The sequence below is a fragment of the Topomyia yanbarensis genome, chromosome 1 (genome assembly GCF_030247195.1).
Source record: "Topomyia yanbarensis strain Yona2022 chromosome 1, ASM3024719v1, whole genome shotgun sequence".
Classification (NCBI taxonomy): Eukaryota; Metazoa; Arthropoda; class Insecta; order Diptera; family Culicidae; genus Topomyia; species Topomyia yanbarensis.
Window position 1 is genome coordinate 63,390,971 of NC_080670.1, and position 15,598 is coordinate 63,406,568.

General features: G+C 38.8%; 1 protein-coding gene across 3 annotated transcripts in view; it reads left to right on the top strand.

The window, feature by feature from the left end:
- Window positions 1-15,598, top strand: part of LOC131677792 (autophagy-related protein 2 homolog B) — an 81,281-nt gene that overhangs the window by 57,741 nt on the left and 7,942 nt on the right. For all 3 annotated transcript variants that reach the window (XM_058957833.1, XM_058957831.1, XM_058957832.1), the window contains 5 exons: window positions 6,622-6,724; window positions 11,108-13,438; window positions 13,500-13,717; window positions 13,855-14,138; window positions 14,194-14,344. In XM_058957833.1, coding sequence (XP_058813816.1) covers window positions 6,622-6,724; window positions 11,108-13,438; window positions 13,500-13,717; window positions 13,855-14,138; window positions 14,194-14,344 — 3,087 coding nt within the window. The remainder of the gene's footprint in view (window positions 1-6,621; window positions 6,725-11,107; window positions 13,439-13,499; window positions 13,718-13,854; window positions 14,139-14,193; window positions 14,345-15,598) is intronic.

Consider the following 15,598-nt stretch of genomic DNA (forward strand, 5'->3'; position numbering starts at 1 on the left):
GAAAAATATTAAAACAAACATAATTTTCCAGGAGCGTGTATCGAGTGAACGGGACTATCCGGGAGATTTTGAACTGGAAGTTCATCATTTAATTTTATTGAACAGCAAAATTTTTCAAACGAAATATTCATTTCGTTTGAAAAATTTTGCTGTTCAATAAAACAGGGAGACATTTATCGCTTTTTGTGAAGTTTCTCGAGTATTTTTGAAGTATTAATGTTGTAAATTTCCGTCATTCCACTATTCAAAAAGAAAAACAAGTACATGGGAAAGATATGTAGTGTATGACTTCTATCGATCTGTTCAAGGAAAATAGTCTAAATTAAACACCAAACATCAAAAATTGTAGATTTTTTATGATTTTATTGGCAAAAATGTTTAGGGTTACTACAAAAGTTTATTTAAGAAGCAATGTTCACATGTATATGCTTACACGAGATTATTCCAATTGATCCAAAATATGCGGATAAATTGTACCTTTCTCAATTGCAAGATAACTCGCTAAATGTTTGGAATAAAATTGATGTTTGTTTAGATTTTTGGGAGAATTAATCTCATCGAACATTTACTAAAAGAGGTCTCATATAAGCTCAAATATACCCCGATTTTACGGAAAGGTAGTATTGGAAAAAATGTCCTCACATCACGGATGTTATGTGACACTAAGTAAACATAGGAACAATGTAATTTTCACCCAATCACACTTTCGGTCGAAAATAAGCTTTTTCACTTGAACGTTTTCGTATGTGTTGTATTGAATATTCCGGAAAGCCATACACAACGTCACAAAAAGCCTGCTTCGGCAACGTTCAAAAACTATGTTGAAAAAACCTTTTTCAAATCGTCTATTGCAGTAATTCTCAACCTGCGGTCCGCGGACGTGACCGACCCAGGGTGATTTATAAGGGGTTCGTGGTACGAAAAAGATTGAAAACCGCTGGTCTATTGGCTCGACGCACAAGCTCAACCTTCTGGTATTCACGTGAATAGCTCCCAAAATGAGCAGCCGCTGATGCTCAAACGTGATTTTGCTGGAGATTTTAAGGGTGTTGTACTAGATACAATGATGCGAGTTTTAAAAAAAACAAAGTTTAACAAAGTCGTGGATGTTTTCAATATATTTGTAAAAAAAGATAATGAAAGAAAAATCATTCTCAACACGTGCTCATCGAATCCTGCGCACGCAATTAACCAGTGCGGACTGCGATTCTTTTCCTTGCTGGCGGGGCGTTTTCAGCATCCCTGATAATATCTGAGGTTCGTTTGGCCTAACCCTTCGAATACCTTTGTCGACCAAAACATGTCATCAATACATCATTGAATGTGAAATGATTCCGAGAATTAATGGCTGAAATATTTTATATAAAGGCTACTCTTAGGCTTTAAATTTATGTAAAGAGTTTCTCTGTTACATAAGATTTTAAAAGACTTTTTTCTGAATTCCCGAGCAGAGTCTGATAGCAAATTGAGAACTAAACTTGATGTTGTGATGTTGCAGGTAATGATTGCTCAGGTTGTTGTCGTTTTGGTCGTTTTAACGGTTAAAAGATCAAAATCGAAAGCAGAAAAATTGTCCTATGACATCAAACAGAAAACTATTTATGCTATCAGTGAAAGCAAATTGAAAACTCATCGAGATGTTGAAATATTTCATTGATAACAAAATGATGTTTGCCAAAGAAATAGAAACAAACATTTTTTTCTAAAAACGCAAAGCATGTAAGCACATCAAAATGAGATCAAAATATGATGTCATATCTGAAAAAATTTAAACCGATATCAAAATAAGATTTCAATTTGATGGCTGGTATCAAAATATGATGTCCACTTGCTGTAATTTTAATATTCGACTTTGCTCGGGTTGTTACTAAAAATGAATAATTTACAATAAATTACTTTTTTTGACTTTGGTCGCTCTTAACCCCTTAAGTTGTTGATATTTAATCCGAACATGTTATACATTTTTGTTATTGGCACATCAAAACCTTTCGAATGGTGGGTCGATTATGTTGATTGAAAGTTTTATTCTTAAGACTACAAAAAGTTCCAAAAACACGTTTTTCAAAAAGCTCAAAAACGATTCTACGAAAAAGAAAATGGATATGATTTTCGCGTTCAGCGACCCAAAATTGACATTGAAAATGCCTTTTTTCTTAACTTACTGCAATTACCAGAAAATTGGTAAACTAGTGTAATAGAAGAGCCCGGGCCTGTTTGCGGAAGGCATAAGTTGGCAGAGTTCCTTTGGCTTCGTTTCTATTAGACATCTCTCGTTTTTTACCACAAATTATGTAAAATATGTTTTCATATGTTGCAATTCATTTTATTTTGTAAAAATCATGGGTGACAGTTTTCAAACGTAATAAACGAATTTCCTTAATGTTGTGGAATTTGTGTTATTTCCGGTGAGTTTTATTCTATTACGTGAATGATAATATTTTTCAATAATGCACAATCTACTTAAATAAAAGAGATAAAAAATGAAAATTCCGCCAACTAGCACTGGGCCTCCCTACTCTTTCGAATCAAATAGGTTAAATTTATTTATTGAAAATCGGGTTCGGGTCGGACACGGTTTTTAATTTATTTTAATTTGGATGAGGGTCGGGTTCGGATTTTTTTTACCGGCCCGGGTACGGGTCGGGTTCGGGTTTTATATTTTTATAAAATCCGGGTACGGGTCGGGTTCGGGTAAGATTACAAAAATAATATTCGGGTTCGGGTCGGGTCCGGGTACAAAAAAATCCATACCCGCCCATCTCTAGTCTGGAGGGCTGTATGTAGTTAGGGAGTATTATCGCTATCACGTATCATTCAATTTCGGCATCAGCTTATTTATTATAATGTGTTTGAACTACTAACTGTATGTTAAGCGCATCTTCATTGCGCGCATGTCATTGTTTAGATCCGGAAACAAATTTTCTAATGCGTCTATTAGAAGATCATGTACATTGAGATCGTCAATCGTTCGTCGAGATAGTGATTAGGAAAACCTTCTATACAGAACCCAAAAAATCTCTTTTTGTTTGATTCATATTACCTGAGAGTATTATCTTGAATTTTCAATGCTGAACTCTGCATATGTTCGGAGATAAGTATATTAAACTGGTTTGCGCAAGACTTGCGCCATTAGTTTTTTGAAGTATCAACTCTATTAGTTCATTTTTTACTGAATATTAATTATAGTGCTTGGATCCCTTCCCTAGGCTGATTGGATTGACGGTGTTTCAAACATCTTCAAGCCATATTACATGTATCAGTTTAAATAAGCTTAGTGCTTCAAGCACGCGGAAATATGCAAACGATCGCACGGTAACAAGAACGCCTTCGTATATGCGAAATTTAACACGTTATAGCATACTCGGCATACAAACGCCTACGTGATATAAAGAACACGCACAGTAACATACAAACGCTCGAGCGTTTCGCGATAATACACATCTGGTCGTTAATGCGATCAATCACGCATACCTACGCCTATGATCTCGCAATTATGAAATCCTTCCGATGATTAAGTCAACGTGTTAGCGTTTATGAATTTATAAACGCGCTCTCAAACGACAACAAACAGCACGCTCTCACGAAATCACGAATCGCGCTCGTTCGTGAGCTCCCATACGAAAACACGAAACTTATATACACTAGATAATAAGTTTCAGGGCGCCATAACTGGGGACTCCAGTGAGAACGGGGAGTTCACTTACTCAGAACGACGACCCACTCGAACATTCAAAATATACAAATAACTACGCGGTTATATAAACGAAATCAAACTCGCGAAGCTACATCATTTTAATAACATTCTATAATTTTTCTATGCAAAAATATCGATAAGCGACTTGGTGGCGAAGCTTTTTGTAGAACTTCGCTGGAAAAAAACACGGGTTGCCTTGTTAACTGCTGTTCAAAAACTACTTGACCGATTTAGTTCAAACTTTGCATACACATTCTATGTAAAAAATACCTAACCCCTACGCTAAATTTTTGGGATTATTTTTCAATTAAGGGGGCTTTCTGCTCGTAAAATAGAGGAATTGTAATTGAATAATTGAAAAATTATCTCAAAAACTCAACGTTGGCGTTAGGTATTTTTTTACATAGAATGCGTATGCAAAGTTTGAATGTTTTTGAAGTAGAATGGCAGTTAACACCGCAAATCGTGTTTTTTTTCAGAGACGTTTCACAAAAAGCTTCGTCACGAAGTCGCTTGTCGATATTTTATCATAGAAAAATTACACAAGGCACTTTTAGAGCATTTAAAATCATATATGTTTTCAATATGAAGGATGGAATAAGATTTTTTATGTTTGTTTTACATTGTGATTATTAGAGATTAAAAAGAAATTATCATAGATCCGGGTTGCGTTTTAGCTACTTTTCAGCTCGCGCTCTTTTTCTAATGTTTGCATATCTGTTATCATTATATATACATATAGTTATTTACTATGCGTACACGCATAGGTATATCTTCATTTGCAACTTCTGAGTCGCATTATTTGAAAATATGTTCTTCCAGTTTAGGTTTCTCACAAAACCTGCTTATTATTAATCTAATCGTCTAGTATTGTTTAGCATATTTTTTACTTCGAGAAAAATATTCTGAAGACACTGTAACTTTTCTGGTGACACCGTAACTCTAAAACGAAAGGTAATAATTGATTCCACGTTTTTGCCTTTCTCATATAAAGAAAGGCTATGCAATCACTCCAAAAATCGATTTCCAACCGATCGGGGCCGAGTGTCATATCTCATTCGATTCAGTTCGTCGTGATCGCAAAATGTCTGTGTGTGTATGCATGTGTGTGTCAAATGTATGTATGTGTCAAATAAAGTCACTCAATTTTCTCAGAGATGGCTGAACCGATTTGCACAAACTTAGTTTCAAATTAACGGTATAACGCTCCCATAAGACGCTATTGAATTTTTAGTTAATCGGACTTCCGGTTCCGGAGTTACGGGTTGAAGAGTGTGGTCCCACAGCAAATTCCCATATAAACTGGTAACCCTATGATGTCCGAATAATGTGATACATATTCTAATACGTTCAACATTACTTGGATTTGCGGGTCTACAGCATTAATGACCAATTAAAGTAGATTTGACCACATTGGTCACCTATGACGGATCTTGATGCCCCCTGGGAACTCGCCAAGTTCCCTAGCTAATGTCCAACCTATTTGCCAGCAAACTCTTAACCGATATTTACAAACTTGATTTCAAATGAAAGATATATTACTCCCATTGACTGCTATTGAATTTCATTCAGTTCTGACTTTTGGTTACAGGTTGGTTATTGCGGTCACATAGGAATTTCTCATATTAACCGGTACAATCGCAATACCTCATAGGTTTAAAATTTATTGAAATGAACATGAAATTACTTTGATTCGCAGGCCTAGATTACTAATGGCGAATCAAAAATTATTGGAATGTATTGTCCGTTATCGATAATTTCGGAAGTCCTGGGGTTCCGGGCAAATACCAGATCTAAAGCCACTTCGGTGACGACTGAACCAAATTTCACTAACTTAGTCTCAAATGGAAGGTATAATATGAAGTTCGTTGTTGAGCCCTCCATCTACCCCTCCACCCCATACCTCTCAACCCCCCATATCTGACCCCCCACCCTCTCAGACCAACTTCCCACATGCACCCCCTTCATCCACCCCGTATACTAAAATAAGTTAGATGATTCCCGACACATCCTCCCCCTTCTACTAAATGTATCCCGTCCCTTCTCTTTATGGTGGAACATGAAGACAACATTGAACTCACGCTGATTAAGCTATATAAATATTATATTTTTGTTTGTTTCAAGTATGTCAGTACCGACATGTTGCTTATCAGGTTCGTGGAAAAATGCGCCCGATAATGTATATTTGTGCAAGAAACTTACCTCCAGGAACGACTGTTTAGGCCGAAACGTCAACGTACAGCGCAATCCAACTAAAATCGGTTTTATATCCAGTTCACCGATATATAAGTTACAATAAAACGCTTCTAGATTGCGAAAACGAACAAGAAATCATGAGTTTTCATAAGATACAACGTGGAGTTACCCCCTTTTGGACGCCAGCGATTACTGGAGTTACCTACATGGTCAACTTTGATTACTAGTAGCAAAAAAAAAAAATTTCCAAACAAACTTCTCAAATTTCTCAGATGACAGTACGTGGATTACTTAGACCTATTAAAAGGCAAAAAAGTCAATTTCAGAAAAAAAAAAAATGTGGGGTTACCAATTTTTGAGACGACAGCCATTCACATGATTATCGCATTGGCGACAGTGGTCGCGCCCTGCCGACACAAATTTTTTGTAAACTGGTGTTATTAGCGTGGCCAAATTCTTCTAAATAGAAACATGTCGAAGTGTTACCTAGTTGCTGCAAGTTACCCCGTTTGACGATACGCCAAGAGTGAAGCTAATTAAACCTATGAAGCAAAACTACCGCTACCTCTTGTACCACCGTCCAAGATGTGGGATCTGGCTTCACTCTTTGCGTATCTTTATAAACATTGATTATTTGCATTGCGTTCACTTCTATTTGAACACACGTATTTCAGGATCACAAATAACTCTATCTCTTTCTTTTTCTATATCATTTTATACAAACACTCCAGTTTTAAATCGGATCAAAGCTAAACTGATCAATACGGAAATACGCATAGAATACCTGCCACCAGAAAGCGATAGCGGAGTCGCTCTTATAGTCAAAATCAAGAGGTAAGCCTTATTGCTATTCTTATTTAGTACATTATTCTTATTGATAACAAAGTGATAATAAACCATAAACGAAAGTCAATCAACGTGAGCAGAGCCCTTGTTGACCCTATTAGAGCGGGTGCCGCTCTATTTCGTTAGTTGCTCGACCTACAATCTACGGAATGCGTAAACATGGGTATCAATCTCGTCTTGGTTTCTAGCAATATTACCCATGAAAATGAGAAATACTCGTGTTTCAGCTGAACGATAACGCGAATCGAACGTCCCAAATTCTACCCTATCATTTGAGCTAATGCATTAAATAAATAAAGGTAGTACACGGTTGTCTAATCAACGGCTTCGAATGGGTATGGTGATAATAGGAACAGGATTTCGTCATCTCAAAGATTCCACTATCAATTGTCTTGCGTAATACTACTTGGGTGCATAAGTTAAGTAGTGTTTCGAAATACGCATATGTATCTTAGATACAAGTCAATATTAATTCTTCAAAATTGCTAATGAGATATTTGTAAACAAACTTATTCCGCTCATTATTTCGCTGCCGAGCTGAATTTCATGAAAAATACCCAAGAATCAACATCTTTACCCTCGGTAGAAACAATTTCAAATGTTTTCTGTGTTGAAATTATAACAAATTAAGAGAAATCAGCAAAACAAAAGTTTGTTTACAAATCTTATTAGTCCTATTCAAAAGATGATATGGAAGTGATAGTGTAATCTTAAAGGCTACTTAAAGCATTATTATGGGATTGAGGAAACATATTTCGTTCAACCGCCCAAGCATATTGTAAAAGGTATTAACAGCTCCAGTTATATTAGATTTCTCTTCATATCTCATATGAACAAACTTTTTCTAAAAGCCAGTCTCTAGAGTCTAGAATCCATCGTAAAATATTAACTTGCGGTATTATACAATATTTTTGCGGTATTATACAATGACAATGCATGACATATTTTATTTTAGTTGAATCTTCATTACTAGCAGCAAACTTCTCAGTATGGCGATAGCGCACATAGGGTAATGAATCTATTTTCGCGTGAATTCCTATTTTCATTATCCGTTTAAAGCCGTTGGTTAGAGCAGTGTCTGCCATCTTTGTTCAACGTATTTGCTCAAATGGTAGGGTGAAAATTGGATCATTGGATTCGAGTTTGCGCTGAGGTCAAACATGAATATTTTACCATTTTCAGCACGAAGCAATGATATTGATACTAATTTATACATATTCCATCGATTGTAAACCGAGTATTTTATGAAATAGTGCGGTACCAGTCCTAATATTGCCAAAATTGACTCTTTACCCTAAGTAGCTGAACCTTGAACAGCTCATACAATCAGTCATCGACGATAAGGTAGTGAGCCGATTTTCACCATGTTTCTATTATTACCCTACCTATTTGAAACCGTTGGTTAGAGTAGAGTCTGCCATCTTTGTTCGACTCATTGGGTCAAATGGTAGGGCGACTATTGGGGCACTCGATTTGAGTTTTCGTTGCACTCAAACACAAGCATTTCACCGTTGTCCGTTGTATTATTATATTTGCTCTTAACCTTCCGACAGTCGCGATAGTGCACTGCGTGCACGCTGCTTCGAAAATCTAGCGAAATCGTCTGAGGGCACCAGCGGGTGCACGTTCGGTGAACCATTTGCGCGATTTCCGGAGGGCAAAGCTGTTGATGCAAATTTATACGCATTCCATCGAAGATAGGCCGAGTAATTAATGAAATAATATAGTAAAAATAGGCACTTTACCCTATATATCTCTACTCGTGAATTATGCGCACTGACCTATTTTTGGGGGATAGCGGTGGTGCGTTCGCCTCACGGGCGGCAGCAGCGAAGACTGGTGATCGGAGAGGACTGATGTCATTTCGCAAATTCTGTTTTCACTTTCGGTTTCAAAGTGCACCAATTTGCGATATCGCTAAAACAGCTGTTTCGATTGTAACCGTGGTAGTAGGTGTAGATTGCGCAGTTTGGGAAAACGGAGAACAGTGCTGCCAGTTGTTTTTGTACTAGTAGGAATTGAATTAACGTTTGGCAAATTTAGCCTAGGGACACTGGGGTGAAAGTGAAGGTGATGTCCAATATAATGGAAAATGAGTATTTTATAAACATAATGCTTGTATAACATACTTATGCACACTTCGTATAAAGGTGAAACGAAAAAAAAAGTTCTTCAAAACGTTTAATTGACACAACCACAGCGTGTTACTTCGGAGTTTTTTTTTTTAATTGCCGTAATATTACAAAACGTTCTTGAGACTAATATTGAAACCACTGAAACAATGTAAATTCCTGTTAAAGAGAAAGAATCTTTTAACCGTTGTGTGTCCAACAAAAAACACCTTTAGCAGGCCGACGAGGGTACCCGGGTACCCACAAATTGAAATGCTCATAACTTTGGCTTTCTTTAACCGATTTGGATACTTTTAGATGTTTTGGATTCAGGAGCTCGTCCACTTTTTGATTCTGTGAAATGGAACAGGATGAACGAATCTGAGTCTTGATAATCCGGATTTTCCGGAGGAATGTTTCAGTACTAGAGTACGATTTATAAATTTTAATTATGTCCTAGCAATATGAGGATCAAAACTCTTCAAATTGTCTCTAAAGTCTGTTATTTATTGTTACAGCACCATATGGTAATTTGACCTCGGAATGGCCATTCACGGCCCCACGGGAACCTGTCCCGGAATGTCCGTTCTGGGGTCACATCACCAAATGGTTCTAAAACCACGAGATACAGCCTACTGAAGCAATTCCAAGAATTTTGATATCCATATTGCCAGTATACCATTGAAATTCACAAATATTATCGCAACACTGGAACATGCTTCCGGAAATTAGGATTCTCGGAAACCCAATGAAGTAACCCGATTCATTTTCACCAAGTCTAAAAGTGGATGAGTTCCTGAATCCACAACACCCAAAAGTGTCGAAATCGGTTGGATATTGCCTTAGTTATTTGCATTTCAGGCTTGTGGGTACCCGGGTACCCTCGTCGGTCTGTTACGTAGTAAAAAAAAAATTCTGGACCTCCTCCTCACTTCCTCTCTTACTATATCAACAATATTATTAACTCAAAAGCTTGACTTGGTGAAGTTCTAAGATGTCACAAAGTTTCAAAACGTGCCTGTCAAACCGCGCTTCAATAATTTTGGATTTTCTTCCACGGTGCTCTTCGGACCACGTTCTATCGATCGACAGCCGGCTGCGTGTCAAGAGGATAGGATGATAGAGTACAATTTATGGTGGAAGGTCCATCTTGGTTATACCAGCCCAACACCAGTGGGGGTTCCCGAATTTGTTCTTACGGAGCAAGTGAAGTCATTGCAGTGTTTAACTAACACATATTCAGGATCAGTTTCCACCTACGAAGTTGAAAACCAGCTACTGAAACGATATTCATTGCTAAAGGTTGCGCAACGGATTTTGGCATGGATTCAAATCAAACCTGATAGCAAATTGTCGAGAAACTCTACGTGTTAGTGGTGATTTGACTCCCGCGGAAATACACAGGGCCAACGTGAAGCTTGCTCGGTGTGTTCAGCAAACTGTGTTCCAACGAATTGTCTTCTATGGGACCATCAATTAGTAACTCAAAGTCAGGTTAAATCTCTGTTTCCGTTCGTGGATGGGAATGTGACCCTTTGTGTTGGAGGTAGGCTAAAAAACTACGCCCAACCCTATGAGATGAAGCACCCTATAATCTCGCCAAAGTTGCATCGGTACGCGGAGCTCTTGAGCTGTTGGAAAACTTGCATGCCGGGCCATCTTACCGATTGACACGTTTAACCAAAAGTCATTTCCGCATGGCCTCTTCGATATCCGGCAATATGGATTCCTGGTGATAAATAATGTTATAAATGAGACAATACTATTACCGATGTAGTTGATCACATTCATTTGAATAACCTCCGGTGGCACAATAGAAAATAAAGACGACTTCAGACACATGCGCCAAGTTTGAAGCCATGGTGACACTGGAAGGTTGACAGAGCACTGGGAAATTGTTGTCCGTCTCGGGACAGACCCCGAGCTGCGTTTCATCGAGGAAAATGTGCGTGCGGTGGATTTCTATGGAGCCCTCCACATGTCGATGTCTTCACAATAGTTTTCACTATCCCATCTTTTTGGGTTGCGTTTAAATCTTTGATTTATTTTGGATCATTCTATCATTATCTCGAGATTATTTCTCAGTCCAATGAGTCTAAAGAGTTTAAGAATAATTGTTTATCTTATACAAAATACAATTTCCGATGCTTTTCGGATGCATATGATATCATATTGTGTTTTAATTTCTATTTTCTAAACCGAATTACCCAACAAACGCAGGGATGACTATAAAACAAAATTTTTCGCTATTTTCTTCCAGCATCGAATACCAGAATGAAGCAGGTAGCGATCCTCCGGATCACCAAGATGCCAGCAACGAGGATAGCAGTAGCACTCAGCAGCATCAACAGTCAAAGCAAAAGTCGTTTCTCATCTCAACACACGTCACGCATCACATCAGTATGGAAGGTGTCACATTTTACACGGAAGAATTCCGGATACCCAGTCCACGCCAACAACGAAAACAACACCAATCCTCCTCCTCCGGTAATTGCGACAGTGTGGTAGCTAACGAACAGTTTCTGAGCACCATATCGGATTTGCCAGATCCTGCGCTGACACCGGGAGCGGCTGGGGCGGGCAATGAGTTTTTTAGTTATTCTAACGCATGTGATAATAGTAATAGTTTTAAACGAACCGACAGTATGGGGAGCACTACTGCAGCTACCTTGGATTACGACGAGAGTGAAGAAGAGTGTAAGCAGTATATCAGTTCTGGAGAAATGTTGTCTGGCAAATTAACGTCCAAGCAGATGATTCGTGTTAGGATGAAACAAGCGGATAACTTGAGTGGTCCAAATGTAGAGTTAGAAATGACTCTTGGATGTTTTCAGCTGTTCCTATCCCCGCGACAGCTACACGCGATCATTTTGTTAAGTGATACCTTTCTAGGTATGAATGAAGTTTCATCTCCTGCTAAGTTTGCTCCACCGGATTTGAACACAAAACAACAACGGTATGAAGAGACGGAATTTGAATTTAAGCACAACATAAGCCGAATGTCTGGAGGAATCGGTTTAAATCAGGGATGGTCAATAGCGGATCCAATGCAGACCATGATACAAGAGCAAGCAGAATTCTTAGAAAGAGATTTTCGAGAAGATTGTGGTGTATCGGAAATGATCGAATCGTCTAACAGCTCAATGACTAGTTCGTTTACATCGTCCAGTATGGCGTCTAGAACAACATCTGCCAGCAGAAGAAGAGTGATCGATCCGGATGCGGATGCGGATATTTCTAAATTCAATGTAAGAGTAGCAGCGATTGCGGTTGTTCTGTTGCACGAAGACATTCTGGTAGAGAGTAGTAGAACCAATTCGCAAGAGTCTCCCTTAAGTGAGGCAAGCGTGCAAAAACTGCAGGAACAAGCTGAACAATTCTTTCGATCAGTGGGTAACTTAGGCCTAGGACTTGGTGCTAACGATATTCTGAATGCAGGCCTTATAATGGATTCCAGTTGTGACTGTAGTCATTTGCGGTTACTAATTGCACCAATTATTGTGGAAGGCGAGGAACAACGAAATCGACTAGGAACTGTGTTGCGATTCTCGGTTTCTATTGCGAGAGCAGATTTTCGCGAAATTTTAGCAGATGCGTCAGTGCCATTAATTGAATTTTATCGTGAGAAAGGACCATCCGCGCTACCGAAAAGACCGGAAATCGTTATGAATTTCAAACAAACGTGTAACGCACTGAAAGGATCAAGCGGCAAGCGGTTTGCGCCTCCGAAAACTGAAATACGTTTTACCCTCGCTTCGTTTCTTTCTGAGTTCGATATCACCATACTAGACCGACTCAGTTCTCTATTCTATCAGTTTCCGTTTACTGCCTACTACAATCAGACAACTCCAGTGAACTCACCTGAATCGCCAACGGTACAAGGCAATTCGCGCAAGATGGAACCTAAACATGAAATATATCTGGACGCTCCTAGCATCGATTTCCGGCTGAGATTTCCAATACCGGATCTAAGACCTATTCACGATCCGCAACGTGTTCCTTGGTGGCGGCGCAATATCCGACCGGATTTCATATTAGTCAAGCTGCTACAAGCACGTGCAACCGTGGCTCTTAATCCTCATCCTCTCTACGATGTATCGGCTAACGAGATCCAGCTTTTCTACCATGAAAGCGAAGTAAAGAGTGACAGTGTAAATATTGGCAAAGCTGTGATGACGGATAATGTAGGTAGTAAGTTTAGCGACAAGAAGCAAGAACCAGCGGGTGTGGAATATCCTAGGATAGTAATTGAAATCCCCAGTGATGCAGAAATCCAAAAGCTGCAGGAACCAGCCTCACAATCCAAGTCCGATCAACGCAGTCGAAGTACCTACGAGGAGAGTGACAGTGATCCCACATCTGGGGAGAGCTTTGGTGTCACAACAGGCAGAAGCAAAGATGACACACCGTTTAGCGCTAAACGAGTCTGCAGGGAAAGCGATACTCCACATACCAAAGCATCGGCGGATGATCCGGAAACTCTTACACTGCCTGGAGATTCAAATGAGCTGAGTAGATTTAGTCAAACTGCAATGGAGCTCAGCAAGTTACAAATTAGAATTGATTTACCGGTTGTCAGCTTACAGTTGAAGTGAGTCGATTAATCTTGCTTTTGGTAATTATTTTACTTGAACATTTTTTGTATATTGCAGATCTAAACACCTCTATGAGGTTATCTACAACCGTATCAGTACCGATCTTTTACTGTGGAATCCCAGTGCTCCTGCCGCTACAGCGGCCGCTGAAGCAAGTGCCAATCTGAGTGCATCTAAGGTAGCATTTCAGGAACCGCCGTTTAGTTTAGCCAACATGGGTATGATGGATAGCATTTATGCTCCGTTCACGATGTGCCAGAGTGCTATTCAGTTAGGTAGACTATCTTATCCTTTTATTTACTGCCGTTCTACACATAATTGCTCCATGTGCATAGGGAATCCCATAGAACATGGGACAGTTATGCGTATAGCGGCAGTTTAAACAACAATCCTTCATGCCATTGTACTCTAGATTCTAGCTCATCCACTACCAATTCTGAATCGGAATCCGACTCCGATGGGATATTCTACTCCGTTTATGATCGAAACAGTAGATATCTTCCAGAAGGTACTAATGAAAGTGGCGGTGATATAGCAGATCACGGAAAACAACAGCATCTTCATCATCACCAGCACAGTAGTCGACGCCATCAGCAGCAAAAGCACAGAAATACATCGTTTGTGGACAGAAGTAATGCAATTTCATTCCAACTAAACATTGGCCAAGGAATGCTAACTATGTTTGCTCCGGTGCGGGTAAGCTTGATACAAAGAAGTCAACGTATATATTCTGTAATCCTTTTTTGTCTAGGATGCTCAAAACCATGTGATACCGGGTCAATTAGGTGAATTTATAGTTAAACTTCAATCTACCTACGTTTTCTCGGTAAATGGCTTCCATGGGAATAACAATTTAGGCTACTTGTGTATCCAGGGCAAAGCGGCAGATATTTATCATTGTGGTAAGTTTTCTACTAATATGTACAGATATAAAAAAGTAATAATACGTTTTCGTAAAATTCGTCATTTTAGCGAAGATTGAGTTAATTATAATAATTTGTCAAACATAGATTTCAAAGCAAAAGTTCAAATAATCTACATCTACCCTATTTTCATGATTATTTTGAATGAAGTGCGAAAGATTTTTGTTGAGTAGTAATTGCGTGGCGAGGGGATGCATTATATTTTTCTGCTGAACGAGTATAGGTTGTGTCTCGATCGTTTAATGGGGTTTTTGAGTTGATTTTCCGAGTGTACCTTAGTCTCTTATGGAGAGCTTTGAGGCGGATGGTTGTTTTTGATCGGTTTGCTTCGACCTGTTCGGGTTTGCTGGTACTTTCTGCTGGACTGACCTTTTCGCAACGTTGTTGTACGATTGATCGACTGCGAGCTTCTGTACGAGCAGTTTTTTATTTTGCACACATGGAATACCGATAACATTTAAAAAAAATTTATGAGTGTTTTGTACTCTATGAATTTACAATATAAAATAGAAAAGTATGACATTCTGCTACAATCGTACAGCAGGACTACGACTACCCAAAGACGTATGTTTTTTTCGGAAACGGCACAGAACACCTATTCACTTCATACTGCTTCTGAACTTCTGAAGCGAAACCGAAAGGTAATTCAGAGTGAGAACAGGTCTCTTCGTTCGGTAGTTTTAATACAGGGACCATTTTCGTGTCTGATGGAACTTCGTTCTACAGGGTGCACCAGCTGGAGATATCCTTTTTCAACATTGAACAACTCTGCCAATTTCAGCCGATTTTCACAAGTAAACAAGTTTTTCTTAGGATATTTTATGCCATTTATTATAAACCAGGTTTAGAATACAACGTCGATTAAATGACCACCTTTGATACACATTTGCAGGCATTTTGCATAACATTGGACAGCATTTCGGTCTTAATCGCAACAATTTCAGCTCGTATATTAGCTTTGAGTTCGTCAAGGTTTGCTAGAATAAACATTACTTTTCAAGTAACTCCACAGAAAAAAAAATCTGGTACCGTTGAATCCGGAGAACGAGGAGACCACTCCAAGTCACCATTTTATGAGACAACGCGTCCTGGACATTTTCTCAGCAAGAACTTGATTGTACCGGCTGCGGTGTTGCAAGGAGCCCCGTCTTGTTTAAAATTGAAGTTTCAGACCGTTTTTTCTGCATTGGTGGACAGGCATTCTTCACCAAATTACGGATTGTCTTGTTTGTA